The following is a 23,695-nucleotide window of genomic DNA, read 5'->3' on the forward strand; positions in this document are numbered from 1 at the left end:
GAAATATGTGCGGTGGGCAGCGGTCCGCAGGGGCTCCTGAACGCGTTTTGTGCATGGTCGCGGTGATGTGTTTGACGGTGGCAGGTTCCCAGGTCTAGATCGTTGGGTGATCGGCCGCAATGGGATACGGGGGGTGATGTCCCGAGTCGGTTCGCTGAAATTGTCGAAGAGGTCCTTGATCTTACGGTGGAAGTATGAGCTGAGCTTATCGCAGAGTAGCTGGGAAGGTGTGACGTCGGTGGCTTCGCTGGGTGGTTGTGTGACCTGCTGTATGACGCAGAACAGTTCCTTGGTGTTGGTGGTTTTGGCCTAGATTTTGTCCTTTAAGAAGGCCCGTTTGGTGTCCCTTATGCACTGGTGGTATTCCTTCAGGGCGCTCCTATGTTTGTTCCGTGCTTCTGTGGTTTTCTGGTTTCGCCAGGTTTTCTCTAGGCGTCTGCATGAGGGTCTGGTTTCCTGTAGTTCTGTGGTGAACCAGGGGGTCTTCTGCGGGCGTTGCTTGGTGGGGGGCCGGAGGGTCGCGAGTATGTCGGCGCAGTGGGTAATCCAGCAGTGGGGTTCTGTGGCTGCAGAGCTATTGTCGGTCGTGGCGCTTGGGGGGGTCTTGACGGAGGGTGGTGTTGAGGAGTTCCTCTCTGACCTTGCTCCAGTTTTCATTGGGTGGTCGCGGGGTGGGCTTAGGAGTGGTGGTGGTGTTGAAGGTGAAATTGACGCAGTGGTGGTCCGTCCGGGGCGTCTGGGTGGTGTGGCTGAACCGGATGTTTGTTCCTCCCACGAAGATAGGATCCAGAGTGTGTCCAGGTCTGTGCATGGTTGTGTTGACCAGCTGCTTCAGTCCGAGGCTGGCGAGGCTGTTGAGGAGAGTGATGAAGTGGGGGTCGTTGCAGTTGTCGAGGTGGAAATTCAGGTCCCAGAGGAGGATATAGTCCGTGGAGATGATTGCGTGTGGTGCGGCGAGCTCTGCAATGGTGGTTGCGGACTGGGTGCGTGGGCCTGGTGGTTTGTAGATGCGGGTGCAACGTAGCGTGGTCCTGGAGCTGGTCTGGATCTGGAAGTGGAGGTGTTCTGTGTTGGAGTGGGGGGGTCACTCGTGCTGGATCTGTAGAGTCAGAGGGGGATCTAGTGTGTGATGGAGAGTCATCCTCCTGGGCGGTGGGAGCAGTCTTTTCTCCAGTTCTTGTAGCCGTCAGGGATGTCAGAGGCGATGTCGGGGCCGGAGGTGGCGTTGTTCCAGGTTTCTGTGAAGAAGGGGACGTCGGGCAAAAGGGGATCGATCAAGTCCCAGATCTCCCATGTGTCGGTGCAGGGAGCGCACGTTGAGGAGGACGCAGATCAGGGTGTTGGTGGTTCGTGCGCCGGGAGGGCCTTATGTGGTGGCGGGAGTATTGTCGATGTTGAAGGATCTGTGGTAGGCTCTGCACGAGAACTGTCCCTCGGTCGTATGTAATAAACATAAAGATGGCAGTGGTTTTAAGAGAAAAGGTCAGCACCTCTGTTAGTTTGCAATTTGTACAGTGCAATATGTTGTCCGGCATGCTCAATGTCCACACTGTGCCATCACAGTGCCGCTAAGTACATAGAGAAAATCTCCATACACAATGACCATACAATAGAGACAGAGCACAGCACAAAACAGTATTTACTGATTAACGTGAGTCAGTGGTCAATTTAATTCCAGACAGAACAAAAAGGTGAAACAATCAGTATACTGTCATCTTGATCTCCAATGTAGTTGACACGTAGGTATAGAGGAAAAACAGCCCACGTAGGTATAGAGGAAAAACAGCCGACACGTGTTTCGTCGTTAGACCACTTTCTCAAGGCTTCAATCAATAAAGATGTATATGCAAGAAAATCAATGGGAACATCACAATCTTCTCTGGTATGAAGATGTCTTAGAGCGAGGCAATGCCAGTATACATTCAAATGTCGCAAAAAATAAGTAGAATCATCAGTTCTAGGATTTATGAGCCACGAAAACCGATATGTTAAACGGTTGGGAGTCTTGAGGTAGAGACCTCCCAATACGAGTAGTATCCTTGAGAGCACGATCTATAGTAAATCGGAGTCAAAACTCCCCGCGCTCATCCTCGTAAGTAAAATGTGAGGTGGGTTGTGTTTGGTGCGGTTCTTACGCAGCCGTTGTGTCTTCCGGGGTTGAGGGTGGTAGAATTGTAGCGGTGGGTCCTGAGGGAGCCAGTGTTCCTGGCGCTGGTCGCTTCCGGGACTCGGATGGGCGCAGACGGGCTTGCCTTAGGCGCGCCTATGGTGTACTCTGTAGGGGAGGGGATGGACGGACGCTCAGCTAAGAGGCGGGAAAACGGGCAGGGGGAGAGGGGAGTGGCCGGGTGAGCAGAGGGGGGAAGCGAGGGATGGGGACCGTGAGAGGGGGCAAGAAGCGGGTAACAATAGACCAACAAATTGTATGATTCAGGAAGCTGAATGTATGAGTTTTGTAGACATATTTTCAATTTTTGCACTCTTTTAGAGTCAAATGCAAAGATTCCCGAAGGTTTGCATGAACAAGAGCGAAGTCTGTAAAAAGAGAAAATACTTCTACGAGATTGTCTACCGGCTGTTGTGTGGATGGTGACTTTGAGTGTCCCTGTAAATCTACAATTTGCATAGAATTCAATGTATACCACTATTGCATTTTGTGTATCCCGAAAAATGTGGAACTCTATATAAATCACCTATAAGGTCTGTGCTTTTTGGATTTATGGTGTTTGGTATAGATCAGATCTGTAATAAATCATTTTGGTCAATGTCTTCGACATCCTGTTTACTTTGCTTTAACATGGTAACTGTATTATAGCTTTGCCAGGATTCTCATGTTGAGGGTATAGCACAGGTAATTTTAATTAATATTACTCATAATGTCTTGTTAACCAATTTGTATTGTATTTTTCTAGAAATGTACACTCACGATCAGCTGGTCGACCCACCATTAACCTACTAAAGGAGCATGGTAATGTTTGAAGATCTTTTTATTTAAATTATGAATAGTGCATATTGTGAAGTTCTCGAATGTGTTGATTGATGAGTGTATTCAGTGAACGAGCAGGGTATTTATTTATTTATTTATTTGTCAAGTTTTATATGGCGCGAACTAGACCCGAAGGTATCCGAGCGCTTTACAGAGATATCACAGCATCAATAACATGAGGTACATGTGGAGTAAATAAAAATACATAGTAGTGACACTATACAAGAATAGAATACAATATATTTATTGAGTTTTATATCGCGTGAACTCGACCCGAAGTCACCAGAGCGCTCTACACAGTTAACAAAGCAGCAGCCACACGAGTCACACGCAACAAACACAACCACATGGAGCAATCACAAACACACAGCAACAGAACACACAAGAAGTACACGATAGACAGCAGCAGACACATATCCAAGTATCCATATGTTTACATTGTCTTTCATTCTTGTTTTTTCATGTTTAACTAGTAGTACGAGTAATGTGGTAGAAGACGCACCTGAGTGCGAATTGTTAATGTAAATTTGATCTCTTTAGTACCACTTTTGAAGCGATTAGTTTGATGTGAGGGTGATCAGGAATATATCTTTAGCACTGCTAAATTAAATCTTGTAGATGTGCAGAGCAAGAACTAATTTGTTATAATTAAAGTTTAGTATTTCAAATTTCATTTTCTGCCAGGAAAAAATATCTGATGAGACCATCCAATAAAGTGAGGGTGTGCTACCTCCACACCCATAAATATGGCCACCTGGGGCCATATTATGGAGAGTGCCCACGTGCTCCATAAGTGCTGCCTTGAGTATTGCTGCTTTCTGATTGTACACCTGAGCCTTTACACAAATGTTGATTATCTTCAGTACAAATCATTTTTTTCTGAGCACAGTTGTTCCATTTTATCTTACAAAGAAATGTGCCCCCCTCGTTAAGAATTGTATTAGTCTCGACAGAAACTTTTAGCCATATTTTTACATAAAGAACGTGTAATCTGTTTTTGTTGAACCTCCATTTGTATCAGGTTTCCTGACCCGCACAAATCCATTTCCAGTTAACTTGGTTTCTGATACTATGTTTTGGGCAAATGAACTTATACTCTTTCCCGCTTTCTCACTCACAATCATTTTTGTCCCTACTAGATTAGTCTTCAATTTGGCATCTTGCCAGATGTCATGAGTTAAGTTTACAGTGTCAAAGCAGGATCATGGAGCCTATCCACTCTGATGAGCGAACACCTCCCTCTCATCCAACCAGCATAACTTTAAGGAAACTGCAGCGTTAATCTAGGACAGTAGTTCTTAACCGTCTGCCTTCTGCAGACCCTCAATTAATCATTATTGGAACCCGGGGACCCCCCCTCTAATCATTATTGAAATCCAGGGACCTCCACTGAGTCATTAATGAAAGTCGAGGATCGCAGCATGAGCAATTTCAATGATTTGAACCTCCAAACAATAGACAAAAATACCTAAACAATCATTCGTCAAACAAATACACAAATGATAAAATATTTCATTAGGTTCGCATCAAATATAAGGAATCTAAATTTTCATCTTAAGGAGAAAGTTTGGGCGTTTCTAAATTTAATTGAGGCTACCCATTGCCCATTCTATATTCTGTTTGAGACACTGCTTTCATAAATTAATCTGAGAACTTAATTTTTAACCTCCAATTTCAAATTCATTCAAATTTACATAACTTTTAAAAAATGTCAGTTTTACATTTTACTTCTTTGTAAACAGTGTATTAATCTGATAATTTTATTTAATTTTCAAAGCAGTTGCGGACTCCCTGAGTAGGTGTTACTGACCCCCAGGAGTCCCCGGACCATAGGTTAAGAACCGCTGATCTAGCGCAAAGGTTTGAATCAGCATGGGGGCGAGGGTCTTCCTCACTCTGTGATGGAGCACAAGGAAACCTCACAAAGGCAGGCTCACTGTTGATGGTCTTCACCTAAGCAGCTGCCATCACATTCAGTGTTTTCATCCAGTGTCCAGCTGTTCTCCTCACTCCGAGTCTTAACACAAAACCCCCGGCTTCACTTAACAGGAATCCAGTCAGCCTCAGGGTCTCAAGATATCTCTGCTCAGCCATCTATTCAACTTACAGTCATAAGCACCATCAATGCACCAGCACCAGAACATTGATCACTGTTTCCTGATAGCACATTTACACTCCATAGTAACGTCCATAGGTAATACAGCACAATAGTAACTTGCAGCATTTCTTAATCGGAATCCTAAACCCAGTAACCTCTCAGATAATCCCGTATCATCTAAAGCAAACCAACACTTTATGAAAATGTCATCCATGTTGCACCTAATGCCATGGAAGGGATTTCTCCCGTCTGTGATGATTTGCAACTATACCTGGACGTTTTAGCTGGCGAATTGTGAAATGTTGAGTTATGAACTGAGACAAAGAAATGTGTCCATTCTATATCGGTGATCAACGCTTCATTGTTTCTGGTTTTGTTTCCGGTGCCTTATGTAATCAATGACAAAATGTTGTTTCAGTTAAGCTATAGTGGAATATGCATGTGAGAGTCGCCAATACAAGTGGTGGAGTTATAAACATTAAATGAAGGCCACATTTCCTTGGACTAACACATGAAACAACAATACTTAGGTTTGGGAGAAGGAATACGCTGTGAAATTCCATGGCCCTGTGTTTCTAACTTTTGTGAACAATTCTTTCTCAGACTGGAGGGCAATCAATAATTTTGTTTTTGTGGTTCTCTTAGGTGCACAGAAGGTGCTGCTCCATGCTTTTGATGGCAAGCCGTCTGTAGCTATGGAAGGAGTTAAAGCTGGATATTTGTTTTCAATTCCTCCTTCCATTGTAAGGAGCGAGCAGGTAAATTGTTCATTTAGTTTAGTCATTCAGTATGGCTACCTTATGTGTCTGAATGCAAGAATATAAAATTAAGTTCTTCAGTTAACCCTGCAAATAACATCTAGCCAGCAAGTTCTCCTACAATGTGTTTTTACAGCTGTATTAAATTTCTACATTTATTAAAATGATTTGGTTTTTCTAGAGTTCCGTACTGTCAGACCATTCAGGTGCAAACTCCAGATTGCTCCTGAAATGGGATTCCAAGCTGTGTAGTATTTTCCCCCATATGTACATTTTGTACCTGCTCTATTTGCCCACAAGTTTAGAGCAGGTAAAACATGTTGAGCTTCTTTCTAGTGAATAGCTCGAAATTATATTTTGTGCACCCCGGAACTTGTTATAGGGTGAGAAATTCTAATTTGCACTAAATGCCTGAATCATGTAAAACTCTGGAGATCTACCTCTGCCTGAAGGGTGCATGTTGTAGAGACACTTCAGATGACAGCTTGCTTTTCAATTAGCCAGAGAAACTTGGAGTCACCTCTTTGAGTAAGTGCAATCAAGGAATATGGTTTCACAAAAGCTGTCTTTGTGTGACTAAAGTCAAAGCTGTCACTCAAAACAACAACCTCTCCCTCATGTTAAAGTGAAAGATCCTACCTTTGCTTTGGTTATCCTATACATTGAACTGACCAGGTCCTTGATGCCTATCGATACTTGTCCACTGCAACTGGGATTTCTAAACTGCAAAGGCTGCAAAACCACCAGGCGGACTTTGCCTTTTCCTATATAAATCTGCTTACATTCCTCCATTTCTTCTTTTCACTGGCTCCTGGTGATGCAGAGAATAAAGCTCTGACTACTTTGCTCCATCTTCAAATCACCAAAGATACCTGTCTCATCATCATCAATATCTTTATTTCGGTTGAACAACCATAAAAGAATACAATACAATATTTAAAAACATTCATCATAAACAAGTTGTGCCAATTGGGGAAGGTGAGGTTGGTACGTACATACGTACAATAATCTCTGCTCAGTAAAAATTTAACTTTGGACAGCTCACAGTTTATGGAGACATTAAAGATTCTTCCAGATACAGTTTGAGTTCATCAGTCCTTTGCGACAAGTCCAAACAACCGTGGGCGAGGTAATACAATATAGAAGAATAAATATAATAAATAGCTTGTTTTTAAAAAGTAAAAAAGGTTAAAAATACCAAAAGCTATTATGTTAAAAAAAAAATGTTGGAGGTAATGGGTATTTGGATCATGGCAGTCTATAAAACATTTCACATGTGCAGTTAGGGTTGAAATATATAAACAAGACTTAATAAAACCAGCATAATTTCATTAAATGGAATGAGGTAGAAGTCAATACATATCATATCGGTACTTGTCCTAGTAGTACTGTCACATTTTTAAACCGTTTCTTTTCCTAACTATCGCCACAGCAAGAAAAAAACGGCTCAAACTGAATACTATGGTCTGTGATGTGTCGCCCTTGAACACTCGCTCCCCATCTTTGACATGCCGAAAGCCTAAGAGGAGGCAAATGGGTTTAATCCACTTTTTCCTTGCCTGCAAGTATGCAGAGCATACAAATAAAACATGGGCCTCATCCTCCCTAGTACTAATATCACACAATTCACATAGTTCCAGTTGGATACTGCCACAAGGTCCTTTATTACACGCCCACGTTGATGTTCTAGATTTGATTTGTAGAATGCCATAACGGTACTTTAAATACAGTGATTTAGCCACAGGAGGCTGAATTTCATCCATAAAGCATTCAAATTTACTTTCAATTTTAACATCAAAGAATTTAAGGGTCAATATTCCTACTTTAGAATTATGGATTAGACAGCTGTGGGTATATTCCCAGTACCTTGCCGTAAGCAATTTTTTTGAGGAATGAGTAAGGGAGTCAGGATCTGTCCAAAAACTACATAGGCCCAGTTTTGAAAACCAGTTTTCAATGTGCACCAACCATGTCAACCGAGTAGTATTCTTTATTTGCATTATTTCCTTTAGTGCTTCTTTATAGTCCACTAACTCATCGGTAGACCACAGGCGAACCCAGTATAGTAGTGGGGCTAGAGAGGCATAATCATCGGAACGGCGTATATTCAAATCACAAAATAAAGGAATTAAAGGAGTGCTACCTCGGACAGCTAAAAGTTGTCTAAAAAAGCTGTTTTCTTGTACTGCAAAGGCATCTCTGACTACATGACCCCACAGTTCTGCCCCATATAGGGTAGCCGATTGAGCTTTATATTTGAACTAGCAGCCCGTCCCAACATTGTCCGGGTATGAATTGCTGCCGGCCAGTGGTATATTGTTTTGTAGGATTTCGTTTTGATAGCATTTCTTATCTGTGACAGGCCTGTGAAACGCTCCGATTCACAGTGCACTGCTGATGCACTTAAGAGTGCGCGTTCAGTAGTGTGTGAACTCGAGTTTCCCTACTTTATTTTTCCTTGCAATATTATATAGCGCAAACTCGACAACATGGCATGAGCACAATTTACATTACAGAAGAATACATTCATTTGTGGTAGGCATGGGGAGACAAAGCGATTTGCCTGGAATCACAGGATGTTGAGCTGATGCCGAGATTCGAACGTAGCTCCCAAGCTCTAAAGTTCGCAATTCTAAAACTTGTGGTGGGAGGTGTGTCTAAAAGTGTATGTTGGTGCTGGCCATCAATGAGAGAGACCTGTGCATATTTCAAATAGGTGGTGAAAAAATATGAGTATGTTGCTGGAGATGTGGGCCGCCGTGCCACCAATGTACTTACCGGGGGAGGGTAAACACCCATTATTCCGCAACTTTCTTTCCGCATACCATCACTCCGCATACTTTCATTACGAAAGTACCATGACTCCACAATGCCATTATAACGCATGGCATTACATTTTATATGCTTTTGCCACGCATACATTTACAACGAAAATTCGTTGTAAATGCATGAATGGTAAAAGCATGTTTTTTTAAAAATGTTTGGATAAGGTAAGTATGGGTATAGGGGTATATGTTTTGAGGTACTGAGGTATATGTTTTGGGGTGTTTAGTTTTGGGTTATGGGGTACAGGGGTAGTTTTAGGGTTTAGGGATAGGTATGGGTTTTGGGGTACAGGGTTATTTTTAGGGTTCAGGGCTAGGTTTGGGTTTTGGGGTATAGGGGTATTTTTAGGGTTCAGGGGTAGGTTTGAGTTTTGGGGTACAGGGTTATTTTTAGGGTTCAGGGCTAGGTTTGGGTTTTGGGGTATAGGGGTATTTATAGGGTTCAGGGGTAGGTTTGAGTTTTGGGGTACAGGGGTATTTTAAGGGTTCAGGGCAAGGTTTGGGTTTTGGGGTACAGGGCTATTTCTAGGGTTCCAGGCTAGGTTTGGGAGTACAGGGGTATTTTAGGGTTCAGGGGTAGGTTTTGGGGTACAGGATTATTTTTAGGGTTCAGGGGTATTTCTAGTGTTCAGGGGTAGGTTTGGGTTTTGAGGTACAGGTGTATTTTTAGGGTTCAGGGGTAGGTTTGGGTTTTGAGGTACAGGGGTATTTATAGGGTTCAGGGCTAGGTTTGGGTTTTGGGGTACAGGGGTATTTTTAGGGTTTAGGGATAGGTTTGGGTATTTTAGGGTTCAGGGGTAGGTTTTGGGGTACAGGATTATTTTTAGGGTTCAGGGATAGGTTTGGGTTTTGGGGTACAGGGGTATTTCTAGGTTCAGGGGTAGGTTTGGGTTTTGAGGTACAGGGGTATTTTAAGGGTTCAGGGCTAGGTTTGGGTTTTGGGTTACAGGGTTATTTTAGGGTTCAGGGGTAGGTTTGGGTTTTGAGGTACAGGGGTAATTATAGGGTTCAGGGCTAGGTTTGGGTTTTGGGGTACAGGGGTATTTTTAGGGTTTAGGGATAGGTTTGGGTTTTGGGGTACAGGGTATATTTATAGGGTTAAGATCGGTTAGTGTTTAAGGGTGTTGGGGTATTTTAAGGCGGAAGGGTGGGTTATGATTATGGGGTGCAGGGGTATTCAAAGCGAGCAGGGTGGGATTAGCACACGATGAGAGACATGGCATGAAGGGCGGAACGTACCACACGCCCCCAGCACAATGCAGACACGCCCACAAGGGACTACTTTGCTGGCACGGTTCTTTTACCTTTTAAATGTATATGGTGGGCGTCTGCATAGCCTATGTCCTTCTGCTGCAACTGCCCTTTCCAACGCTGTATTGGGTGTTGTGATTGGTGCTGCGGTTCCTGAGATTACCCGCCTCAAAGGTTTGGGCTCTCTCTTTATTATATTAGTATAGAAGATAGTTCAAGTGCAGGCGAAACTGCTCTAACAAAACTGTTCTTATGCTTCCTAATTATGGGGGCTTGATTTTGTGTTAGTATTAACCTCAATTTTTCTATTTGTGGCTTCCAATTCATTTTGGTATTGAGGGTAATACCTAAGTATTTAAAATTTTGCACATGTTCAATCTTTTCATTATTTACAATAAAAACTTTGTTAAAACCCTTGTGAGGACTGATCGTCATGACCTTAGTTTTGGAAGAATTAATTTTCAAGATTTTTATCCAGACAGTACGACCGAAATTTATTCAGTAGGTTCTGTAATCCTTTGGGGGTCTGGGAGATTAAAATCGTATCGTCTGCAAATAATAATGCCGGAACGGCTTGACCACACAACTTGGGAGAGTCATGCTCGCAGCCCAAGAGTGTGTATGGAATATCATTTACATAAAGAGAGAAAAGGGTAGGCGCCATGACACAACCTTGCCTGACGCCTCTCTTTATATCTATTCTCTCTGATAACTCTCCATGAGGTCCCCACCTCACTCTTGCATAGTTTCCCTCGTGCAGCCTGATCAGTTGTTGGAGAATGGCCCCAGGGACACCCATGTCCCTTAATGATTTCCATAGCTTCCCCCTGGGGACCAGATAAAAGGCTGCTCTGAGGTCCACAAATGCTACATATAAATGAGACTTCCTTATGTTGATATATTTCCAGATTAGACATAGGAATCTAAACACTTGGTCTACCGTACTAATTCTAACTCTAAACCCTGCCTGGTATTTTGTTAAAATGGAATTATCCTCGATCCACGTATTTAACTTACTTAAAAGTTGGCGAACAAATATTTTTTTAAGGACATCTATCAAACTGATAGGTCTGTAATGTGATGGATTAAGTCTGTCTCCCTGCTTGAAAATAGTCACGATTTCTGCGCCCCGCCAAGTCTCCTGGATTGGAGCTCCTCTTGCAATATCATTACTGAGCAAATTAATGTACGGAGCCCACAGGTGATTCTCATGTTTCCAAAGATCCCCTGGTATGTTATCTGGGCCTGGGGCTTTGCCCTGTTTGACTGCATTGATAGCTAATATAGTGTCTGTCAAACTGAAAGTTAGTGGTGTTTCACATGAATTTAATACTGTGTATTCGTGTATCCACTCTTCCTCATCCCCTCCACTCGAGTACAGAGCGGAAAAGTGTTTCACCCAGATGTTTTCATCCAGAAACCTATCCCTAGAAGGAGCCCCTTCTTTCGTACCTCTAGCAATGAGGTTCCAGAACAATAATTGGTTATTCAGTTTGCACGCTTGGAGCAAATCCGTCCAAACTTTTTCATCCCATTCCTTTTTCGCTAATAGGATGTTTTTTTTGTAATGCATCCTTTTGTCTCTATCAATATTTTGTTTGGTTCCCTTTGACAGATTTTATTAATTGTGTTTTGGCCTGGCGACAGGCTTTATTATACCAGATTCCTTCCCTCGAACAATTTTTTCGGCCAAATTGTGCTTTTTTTGTCCCTATTGAGAGAATAAGTTGCAATATCAGATTCCCATGCACTTCTATTAGGGAGGAACCCTCAGTGTTAGTGTCGACTAGAGGTGACATAAGTATTACATAAAGTTCGTAATTTTTTTAAATAATGCCTGCATTACCCATCACTGCGGGCCATTTTAAGGACCTGCGGTTATTAGACTCTAAAGGGTCATGTGAAATATTGTAGTCTTGAAAGACCATCTTGATAGGAGCCATAAATAGTGAGCTAAGAGGGGTCAAAGAGAGGGGCAAGTGGTCACTGTCTATACGGTTATTTCCCTTCAAGTCAAGAAGCATTGGCCATAGACTTACAGAGACCAGTATATAATCTAAATGACTGGCACAACAACCTCTTTTGAAGGTAGGTTTACTCGGGCAGTCTGATGGGAGTCGCCCGTTGCAAGAGCGTAGACCATGTTCCATTGTCATTTTTAGCAGTTGGAGGGCACCTTTTGTGCAAGCTATTGTATGTCTTGCATCAATACTGGGAATATTATTGGCTTCGTCTTCTTCCCCGTAAATATCTTCTAGGCCCATAACTGGTTCAAAATTCCTGTTAAAATCTCCGCCTATGATCAACACGGTTTTGTGATCTAAGGTGGAGATTACTGTTTAGCTGGGCTATTGCCTCTGCTTCTTTGTTTGGCGATTGGGGTCTATTATAGATGTTGATAATACAGATTGTACGTCCTTTAACATCTTGTGATTTTATGACCAGAATGTCAGGGCTATTAGAATCTATCTGTTTAAAATCAATACCCAATGTGATTTTTGCCCAGATTATCAGGCCACCAAAGGGTCTACCTTTGTTTAGATTTGTTGCCGTTATGTGAAATGACCTATAGCCTACTTTAAAGTAATTTTCTACTCCCCATGTTTCTTGGAATAGAATGAGGTCCCCACTATTAATATAGTCGTGCCATGCAGGGTCAGACAAGTTTTTCCTTATTCCAGCAATATTCCAAGAGATTAGTTTGACCACAGCATTTGCCTTGCCATTGGATTGATTATGGTCCATATTTATACCTCCTTGACTTGTCGATGCAAGTGGGTTAATACTTCCCAGCTGATCCAACACAACGGGGTTAGAACCCTGTTTGGCTACCTCCCTTGTGTTACACCTGACCTCCCTCCCCTGGATGAGGTTAACTGTTGTGTTGCTTGTTTCATTTCCATAGGTTTCTCCCAGGCAGTCAACCTCATCTAGCCCATCTAGCTCTATGTATTGATTTTTTGTAGTTATCGGAAGATAGGTGTTATAGCCTCCCGACATCTCTTTGTAAGCCGTAGTTAGCTGGCGCCCAAGTATTTGGGTAGCCTTCGAGCTATAAAAGTAAGTGAGGTTTTTTATTCGAATAGGGCCCCAATCCATGTAGTGCTGTTCATTACAAATTAGTCTTACTACGTTGGTATCCCTAAAGTTAACAATAATTGTGTCTCCCTGTATATCTTTTGGTCTTCTTCCTATCCAGTTGACCCTTCTGACAAACAATACTTCTCTTTTCAAGTGTATAGGGATCGGACTGTTCTTATTCAACCAGAATATCACTTTGTTTTTTAGCTTTTGATAAGATTCTGGTTTCCCACTCTCTGTAGCTCTAGGACGCCAGTAAGCACTATTACATATAGTAGCGACTCTGCCGGTAAGTCAATCGTTGCCAATTGAACTTTCCGATTTATATCATGATTGTCTTTTGTTTTTTGTACTCTTTCAGAAGAAGCAACCTTCTCTGTTGCACTTTTACCTGCACTAGTTATTGTGCCAGGGGCGTTTTTAGTCTGTTTATTACTAATAGGACCATTTTGCATCCCTACCTCTGCCAATTGAACAGGGGCAATGCCGATTATAGTTCCTGTAGCAGTTGCAGGATCCCCTGGGGGTGGCGCTATGTTCTCCATTCTCCCTCTGACTTCAAGTTGTATCATATTTTTAGGGAGGTGAAGTTATCTAAAGTTGACTGTTCAAATCTCTCCAACTTTTCATTTACAAGTTTTATTCTTTCAAGGAGGGGAGGATCAATGATCTGACAACATGCTCTATGTGCGCCAATGATCCTCCAACATCCTCGGTAGGGGCGGGAAGAATAGTTTCTGCACAGATGCCTGTAGTAGTTCGAGTAGGTCTCCCTTGGTCATCATCAGACCCTACTATAACCCTACCTGGGGGTAACCCTGATTCGGAATTAGCGGGATCCACAATTTTTGCTGTTTTTGGCTTCCTCCCTTTTTGTACGGTTTCTATCTATTTTTTCTTCCTTATAGTCCCTCCAGTATTTGTTCATGTTTGGGGGTATCGATTAACCGTTTTAGAGGATGGAGCATCTTTAATTAAAGGATCCTCCTGGATTAATATTAAGTCATTGTAATTTAGATGGCTTGTTTCCTCATTGGTTAACGGAATTGGTGGCCTATCCAGTACATTTAAAGGATTAACCTGCATTAATGATACCAAGGAGGAGGCATCCAAACCCTCCGAATCAGTTAAATCATTTTTTGAGAGGGAGGACTCCACAAATAGATCTTGGGGCTGCAGAATTGGGGTTTGTGAAAGTCTGCTAGCAGTAGGGAACAGTACAAAGGACGGGTTTTGTGGTGGCGGAATGATGCAATTACCCTCTATCCTTGGAAGCTCTGCATGGGAGTCAAGAAGTATAGAATCAGGAAAATTTACCTATATTGCAGTGGTGTTAGTGAGTGATGAGGGGAGACACATATTTGGGGGGAGTGAAAGGCGTCTCTCTGTGCTCTCTATAGCTGTTACTACTACCCCTATGGTTTTCTGCAACATCCTGTCTATTGCAGTCAAACTTGGCAGAGGGGTAGTAGTGCACTTTTTCTGTGTAGAGCTAGATCGTGTTGTAACAGGAGTATTTTTTCCCATTATTCAGATGCTGAACAATCTCTAGGTCAATAGTTCAAAGTACCTTGGAATTGCAGTAATGGCGAATCAACCGGAGCAATACAGCAGAGCCAAGAGGGGTAGCCCAGCCCTGCCTCGTCCTGCCCCGGACGGCCACAGACAGCCCGCCCTTTTCCCGGGCTTTGCCCGGCACCACCCGCGCGCGTCCCGCGACGCAGAGGGAGTGACGATGTTTTACACGCCTCCCGGTCGCGGAAATGGGTGGAGGTGGGCGGGGCAGCGAAGCAAGGTTCTCTGGGGGCTGTAGTCCCCCCTGCTCGGCGCCCGCGAGAACTTCCTGGGCGGCAGCGGGAGGGACCAGCGGGCAGAGGAGAACTCGGGCGCTAACCAGCGCAAATGCGGCAGACCACAGTCCCAAAAAACAATAACCTTTGTCCAGGCAAGTGACTCTGTGAGGCTCCCGCTCCACCGAGGTAGCGCCAATGTTTTAAACGCCTCCCGGGCGCGGAAATGGGTGGAGGTGGGCGGGGCAGCGAAGCAAGGTTCTCTGGGGGCTGTAGTCCCCCCGCTCGGCGGCCGCAAGATCTTCCTGGGCGGCAGCGGGGGCGACCAGCGGGCAGAGGAGAACTCGGGCGCTAACCAGCGCAAATGCGGCAGACCACAGTCCCAAAAAACAAAAACCTTTGTACAGGCAAGTGACTCTGTGAGGCTACCTGTCTCAAAATCTTTATTATTAAACTAGACTACCAAACGAAATCAGAGATGCAGTAAGGCAAACCTGATGTACAGACTAGGTTCAGGAGCCAAGTTCAGAGAGGCAGGTTGATCTGGGTGCTGGGCACACAACTCTGCACCTGTTTGTACCCAGATCTTAGTAATCTACCAAATGTGCAATTTGCAGAAGAAAAGCTAACCTCAAGCCTTTTCAAAATGGCTTCCAACTCCATCTCAAACCAGTGAGATTGTTGCAGGGAGTCTGTTGGGAAGAAGAACTGTGGGTGTTAGAATCTAGGGACTGAGTCTCTCTACCACGTCAGTTCCTGTAGGCCCAAATCCACCCAGCTCACAGTGCCTCACCTGAACTCCTAACCTTTCCAGAGTTGCAGGTGATTTTGGCAAACCTAAAACATGAACTTCTAGTCCCCAAGGGAACTGTGGAAACAGATCATCACCTTTCGTTTCTCTTTCAAGCATGTCCATAGTAAACAAAAGAAAGACAAGAAAAAAGTGTACAATATATTTATTGAAACTAGTGTAGTCTGTTTTGAAGCAGGTGTGCTGAGATACATAAGCAAATACAACTGAGAAACGTAATCAAAGGGCTGTATATAATGAACAACCCAACAATGGCAACTAATATATCTAACTAGACATATCCTCACTTTGTGATCACAGGGATATATTAGTGATCTCTTGGATTAGCAATGACCCCCATAACTGGTGTGTGTAGTTAGGTGGTCCGCATCATAGGTAATTCTGGTGCTGATGCACCCATCCTCCATTGGAGGGAGTGGCTCATACCATGCATCTTGAAGCAGCCGCAAGTTCATGAGACACTTTCGAAAATGGGTCATTATTGGACTCATCAAGAGGTTCCTGTTCACAAGAACAGGCAATTGAGAGTCAAAAAGACAACCATTGCCCATTCAACTGTTCACCATAGGCAATGAAATACGGGTTCACGCAGATGAGCCAGGCAGGTCGGAATGACAATGACCAGTCAGTATTCAGTTCCTGAAGCAAAGGGACTCCAAAGAATCATATTATGCGATCACGGCAAAGTTGAACCTGTGGTAGGTCCATTAACAATGGGCTTCGAAAAGGAACATCCATTGCAGAGTCACACAAATATAACCAAAAGGCCACAAATTAAGAATAATGCCAAGGGGATGCCCCCAAACACACTGGAAAACAGGGAGTGGATAAATGCCAAAGATTTTCTGGAAGGTACTGACTTAGCCAGTTCTGATTATTTATAAATATGTGCTATGCCGGCAGTATTGGAAGCTTTAAAAATTCGGTAAACAAGCTTGCCAAAATGTAATGGAAGATTTGTGTTCAACAAGGACTGTATTTTACTGGACATCCTTGCAACAGCCAGTTCAAAGATTTCTCGGACAGATGTTAATGCTACATCTTTTTGAAACATTAAGGCTTTGAGTCGGCTTAGGTTGTTAAAATCTGCCTTCAAAGTTGGAATTGAAGGCTTCAACGAAACCATATGTGTTGGTGGAAAAAGCACATTGCAGCAGGTCACTATCTGGGAGACTGATATATGGAATCCCAGCCTTCAATCTGCAACAGTCCTGGTCACTTAACATTAAATAGCTTACATTTGAAAGGACTGTAATGGGGGAGATTGTAAGGGGCTAGTATTCTTTTTGGAATTCGCTACCAAAGCATAACATGTGCCATTAACGGTAACGTGTGTACAAACAAGTGAGTGACAAACAGAATAGTCACATTCCTTTCCAATAAGAAATACCTCTTTTTCAGCGCCCTCATATTGGTAAGAGAATGGTGAAGAACATAACTCTTGAATAAAGCTCCCTCCTAGGGCTTCATATCTACCCGCACGGAAATGTTTCATGCAAGCTGTGAACTGGAATATTGAAATTGGCAAAGATATTGCACCACATATTAATCACAGTGCAGTGGGTGTCTCTCCTAGTATGAATGGGAGCTGTTCTAACTTCTGGAGATGTAACATTGGGTAAGTCTAGACTTCCTTGGCCATGAATCCTTTACGTGTCGGGTTGAAAGGCAAGAATAGGTGCGTAGATTTGAGGTAACGCCATGGCATGTGGCCACATTTTGAAGACCTGAATTGTTCAACTAAATTTCATTATAGATCTGAGCTGACTTTAAAAAATCAGATAGGTCCATGTCTTCCCAAAGTAGGGAATGATGTTGTTTTACTGCAGATAGTGTGAAATGTTTCAAACATTGTTGGCACAATTTCCCTACCAAATAGGTGGTGACTATCCCTAATTGTTGCGATTGAGAGTAACAAGGATTGGCTCTGCTTACCTTAAACCCCGGTGTGGAATTAAAACAACGAGCATAACAACCATTTGTGTATACTGGACACAATAACCACCCATTTGGACCTGAAAGCGTGTACTTAAATCTACCTTTCTGTAACATACTATTGAGCTGTTCTTCAGTGTAATGTGTCAAATGTTGGAAATTGTCAAATAAAGCAATGGGAGGAATGTTTGGTGAATTAATGTCTCTAAATTTTGCCAGCCCTAGACAAGTAGTCTGCTGAACTGTATCATTCAGAAAAATCACCTATGTTGGAATTAAGCAGGCTCAAAACAAGGTGTATGTTTCCTGAACTTGCAAAGGTTTTGTACCCCACATTGATTTGATGTTCATGGTTTCCTTCCAATAACCATACCCGTTCTCTGCTTATTCTTTGACAAACAAGTCTGTATATATTAGTTTAGTTTGTGTGAGCATATTTTAAGATTTTTTGTCTAATGAATCGAGTCTAGAAAAATATGTGAATGTATCCCTATGTGTTTTGTAGCTCCCTTATGGGGGAGTAGAACAATGTTCCCATTGTGTATAATCAAAAAGTGTGTGTTGAACACTAGCTCGATGTAATAATGATGTCAGAACATTCCACCATAATTAGCAGAATTTAGATACAAATCCACACTCTAGGAAACAGTGTAATATTCTACTTCCGACAGCATGGGGTTTACAGTCTCAACATTCCAATCATCAGAATGTAACCCAAGTGCAATGACATCACCCATAGAAACCATAACAACAAAAAGAGTCTGTAGTATTTCTGCAGGACCAAAGTTATAAGGGACCTTATTCCAAACAATTCCAGCAGTTACTGGGACAGCTGAAATGTTCACAAGGTGCAGGTCTCTTTTTAGCTTATGTGAAGATGAGTGAAGCGTTAACACTTTGCCAACCAGTTCTGTGGCAGAGCATTCTGGAAGGTAATGGCCATTAATCAACACAAAGAAAACAGTCACAAATCCAATCCAAAGAAATAGAAAAACCAAGGAAAGTGTTACCCAAAGAGGGACCTGATACTAAAGGGAGAACCAAAGAGGGCCCAAAAGGTCAATCACTACTGGATTATTGTCACCCCGTGAAGTAGGGATGTGGCTCCTCTGTTTGCAATTTGACCTTCGTTGAAACTAGTGCCCAATACTAATAATGAGATCTCTGATCAACCACACGGTCAGATTTTCATTTGCCCGGCAAGGGGATTAGCTAACTGAAGAACTGCTTTGAGCACTGTTTTCAGCACACACTGCATGTCACAAGCCAACACTGTACAAAATAATGAAATAAGTAAATGTTTTTAGTGACATACTTGTACCCTGCATTTAATGCTGTTACCTTTATACTTGAAGTTGAGAATGCACTTGATTCTATAGATTTACTTTTCCTACAGTACACAGTCTGGTATTTCGGATTTGATACAAAAATTAAGTAAATAATGTATATTTTAATGCCAATCCCCATACCAGTGGATCACTAATGACGTAGTATTCAGGCAGTTTACTATGCAAAGGGGCATTAAGCAGTAACACACACTCCCACTGCTCCTTTTCTTTTCCATTTATATGCTTTTTTATGACAGAAATACAAAACGTTCCATTTTTAATCAATTTTACAGGTGAGCATGGCTGCCTTTCAGGCTTCCAGGTCAGTGGATTTAAGGCTGAACTAATCCCCCTTAAACTGATTACTACTAGGCCTAATATAGATCCTCACTTTTAAATCTTGCTCAGGTGTTGAGTCTTGTGAGAAAATTACCTCCATTATTGATAGCTTAACTGTACCAAAATCCCTAAAATGCATGCATTTATCTATAAAGATCTAGGACCAGATGTAGGTGGCCAAATACCAGTTGGTGACGGCCGATTTCGGCCATTACCGACCGGTATTTGGTTCTTGAGATGTTGGGGGCCCTAATTTTAATGATTCTGTAAATTTACCGATTCGGTAAAATACCGAATCTGTAAATTTACCGAATCGGTAAATCTGGATGTAGGTGGCACTGAAAACAGTGCCACAGGCCCTTTAGAATTAGTTATTTACCATCAAATACTATTTGATGGTAAATAACGAATTCCTGTGTACATGCACATATGTGCATGTACACCTGTGCCATGTGGCACACATACATGCCCTAAACAATGTATGTGTGTTACATGCCACACAAGCCTGAATCAGGGGTGCAACAGGGTGTCAAGGTGACACCCTGTCCCCCTTGTCAATTCGGTAATTTTACCGAATCGGTATTTACCGATTCAGTAACTGCCATTGGTTCCTATGGGCCTCTAGGCCCATAGGAATCAATGACAATTACCGAATCGGTAAATACCGATTCGGTAATTACCGAATATTACCGATTCGTTAAATTATTGGGTAAAAATACCTACATAGCATTTACCGATTTGTAAATACTGAATCGGTAAAATTCGGTATTTACGAATCGGTAAATGCCATTTACCTACATCTGGCCCTTAGTGATTTAATTGAAAAGTGTTAAAATAAAGGTGCTGTGTAGCCACTTGTTTGTGACACCTTGGATGATTTCAGGTTTTTGAGAAAACCCTATTTTCAAGCATATTCACCTCCCCAGTCCCCTGTAGTATCTTTAGTTAATTCACAGCAGTGTGTGCTCAGCTTATCACATGTCACTGAAAATAATGAGCCTCCAATGTTTTGGGATTTGGACATTTAATGTTCGTTTTCTTACTTCAGGAACTCTGTTTCTATGTGTGTTTTGTTAATGTGTTTTACACAACACACAACCAGATGATGGACGGAGTGCTGAACCTTTTCAACCACTCACCCCGGGCAAGGGATCTGCTTTGAATCCATAATTATTTTGCTCACTATGCTACCCCAGTTTGGACCGAACCATTTCGATTCTTTTCCTCATGGGAACTGTCCCGCCCGAACTGCCAGACCAAATCCTTCCTGGGCCAGAAACCAGCATTCGGGGACCGCTCATCATCCATGCTAGCTTGAATCCAGTGGCATGGCGAGCAAGGGACCGATGTCTGGGCATACCCTTGGCACTTAAGGCGAAGATATGCCCACATTTTCATATGTCCTGGGCTCACTGTGCCACTGGAATCAAGCTATCCTGGCTGAAGAGAGGTAAAAACCCGAAACCGGTCTTAGGAGGCTTGTTTCCGGTCCAGGGAGGACCTGGCGTGGCAGTTCGGGCTGGACGGTTCCCATGAGGCACAGGGTCAAGACTGATTTGTTATATGGCCAGGTCTAAACTGGGGTGGCATGGTCAGCAAAAGAATGATGGGTTTAACCCAAATCTCTTGACTGGGGGTGAATGTTTTGATTTGTTCTGCATTCCATTCATCAATTGTGTATCTTTTGCTTTCTCGCCCCAAGTGCGCCAGGTATTCCCAGACATGGGTCCTGGGCTCACTGTTCCACTGGAATCAAGCTATCCTGGCTGAAGTGGGGTGAAACCCTGAAACCGGGCCTAGGATGCTCGTTTCCGGTCCAGGGAGGACCTGGCGTGGCAGTTCGGGCTGGACTGTTCCCATGAGGCACAGGGTCAAGACTGATTGTTATATGGCCAGATCTAAACTGGGGTGTCATGGTGAGCAAAAGAATTATGGATTTAACCCAGATCTCTTGACTGGTTGTGAATGTTTTGATTTGTTCTGCATTCCGTCCATCAATTGTGTGTCTTGTGCACATTTTCATATGGGGTGACACATGATCTCTTTTAAGTAAGTGGGTCTCTTCTTTGAAGCACACATCCCTCACCATATCCATGAGTGGTTGCAGAAATCCTAACTTTTTAGGTGAGGGAAGTAGACCCCCTTGCACTATCGGCGATAAACCAAACCATTCATATTAGTATTTGGTGGTCAATCAACAGTAGATGTAGATAATTATCAATTAACACAGTCTTGTTGCTGTATTGCTTGTCATATCAGTCTCTCTACTGCAGTCTGCTCATTAAACATGTAGCCCCAACAATCTCTCCCTTAATACCAAGTGGAATAAACTATCATAATAGTAACAAAATCAAAGCTTATATCTACTGGGCTTCACTGGGGTAGATCTTGATTGTCTGATCTATATGCGTTATCCCCAATCCTTACCTTATGTGTACAGGAAGGGTTTCTGATTCCCAACTTCAACTCCCCCCACAAAAGGCTCGAAGTCATCAGAGTGTAGGGCCCTTCTGTAGTGTTAACTTTTGCTTAAGCAGGCATGAATGGGATTACAAAGATACACTTTGAAGGATAGTCTTTCCTTTGTCACTTCCTGCTTGTGTTATGATGACCCTTAGGACAGGTGTACTTATGGTTGATCATCTCCTGCCTTGTTAGGTGCCATGTCATGTCCAAAATATCGTCTTCTGCCTGCCCACATTTTCCTGGATGGCGCTGTCTGCCAATGTCTCACTTTTCCTTTTATGTCACTTTAGGGTCTCGGGACCTGTTTTGTGTTTTTGTTAATGTGAATTAGCCACCACAGAATGTTGTTTGGATGATCCCAGCAGTGGGGGATTCTAGTTCTCTGAAGGTAATCCATGACATTCCTTGTTTTATGTAGTGTAGTCAACAAAAGTTCTTGATACATCTTAATTTGGATTTCCTTGAGCAGGGCCTCACCTTCTGCTTTCACTTTGTCCATAATTTATTTACCAGGGAAGAAATATATCCTTGTTAAGTTGTCTTGAGGAAGTTATCAATTGGGATTCAGGGAGGCTTAGACAGATGTAGTTCCTGAGTGAATGCATGTCCTCGCATTCCTTTCCTCATAATGCCCCTCTAATGGGATATTATTCCTCTTTGACCTATTCTCTGGTCATTCTGCTGTTCCAGCAGTTTTACATTTGTTATTCCATGATCCTTTCTACGTGCAAGTTTGGCTTCCTGCCTACATCTATTTCTTCCATATAGTTTTTTAGTCACCATCACTCTATACAACATGCCATTCAACTCTCTGCAAATGTTCAACATTTGGCTCTAAAATTCCAAGCATATGTTTATTCACCCTCTTTACTCATATAGTGGAAAGATTCCATGTTTTTTGATGATCCCCAGACAGGGATCTGAGGCATTAGGGGTTTTCAGGCAATCTTTGTTCAGGTTTGCGGGCAGTGAGAAGGTACCCGAATACTGGAAGGCTACAATGGAGGAAAGCATATTTTCGACTAGCCGTTCTGAAGACAGAGTGGATATGGCAGGAAGGGTTGCGGATCCAGTGCGGTTATGTACATTTTCTTAGAAATACAGATTGTTGCCCAGTGGTTAGCTGAATTGTTAATTGGGTATATTTGTGAATTGTCAAGGGTGGGCCCTGATGTTGTTCAGTAGGGTTCTTATGTTACCATTCAGGGTCTCTTGCCATACAGTGCAGTACCTCTGTTAAACTATTATTTATATTTGTATTGATGTAAACCAAGCAGAAGCAATGTCAGCATCATGTGATTGGCAATTTTGCTCACTCAAGAAGTCAACTTGGTTCCAAGGGAATCCTGTCCTGTCAGTGTGCCAGTTTCCCAATGCCATATGCTACTGTAACACTGTCACTCTCCTAAAGATGAGCACAATCTTCAGATTTTGGGGACAGGGGAGTTAGAGGAGAAAATTATACAGTTAACCCTTCATAGCAACAGCTCTGCTTATCTCTTCAACTACTTTTGTTACCCAGTATGTTCAGTGGCACTGGATTCCCAGTGCTAACCAGCAGGTCTAAAACTTTGCAAAGGGTCTAAAACGTTGTCATTTACGCACAAGAGCGGGTTGTGCCATTATGTCCTAGTTTCTTGCACTGGTGTTTTGGTTACGGTGCGTGGTCCACTCAGCCAGTCTTTGGCAATCTTGGATACACCTTACTCCCCGTGTGGTGGATGGTTCACCTGTGGCTCCCTTACTTTACTGCTAGTTGATGGAGGTGTCTGGCCTAAAGTGCACTCATCTCATTAGGTGCTGCCAATAGGTTTTATGCTTTATGGCTGGAGGGAAGCAGGCCTAGCCCTAATTCCTCATTTTCTTTCTCTCCTTTGGCCCACATTTTTCATTATCAGTAGTTGTGCTGGTGTTAACTGGCAGGTAGCTATCAACAGTGCAGTGGTGTATGGCAGCATCCTCCCCTGCGAAGCTGAAGCCTTCACCTGCACTAAAATATTTTCACTAGTGTGCATGCTCATCTAAGG

At 42.9% G+C, this 23,695-nt stretch overlaps 1 protein-coding gene across 9 annotated transcripts in view; it reads left to right on the forward strand.

Moving 5' to 3' along the window:
- TATDN3 (TatD DNase domain containing 3) overlaps window positions 1-23,695 on the forward strand; it is a 95,870-nt gene that overhangs the window by 63,998 nt on the left and 8,177 nt on the right. For all 9 annotated transcript variants that reach the window (XM_086927859.1, XM_086927860.1, XM_086927861.1 and 6 more), the window contains 2 exons: window positions 2,913-2,968; window positions 5,730-5,842. In XM_086927859.1, the coding sequence (XP_086783985.1) occupies window positions 2,913-2,968; window positions 5,730-5,842 (169 nt within the window). The remainder of the gene's footprint in view (window positions 1-2,912; window positions 2,969-5,729; window positions 5,843-23,695) is intronic.

Source organism: Lissotriton vulgaris, chromosome 6, assembly GCF_964263255.1.
Source record: "Lissotriton vulgaris chromosome 6, aLisVul1.2, whole genome shotgun sequence".
NCBI lineage: Eukaryota > Metazoa > Chordata > Amphibia > Caudata > Salamandridae > Lissotriton > Lissotriton vulgaris.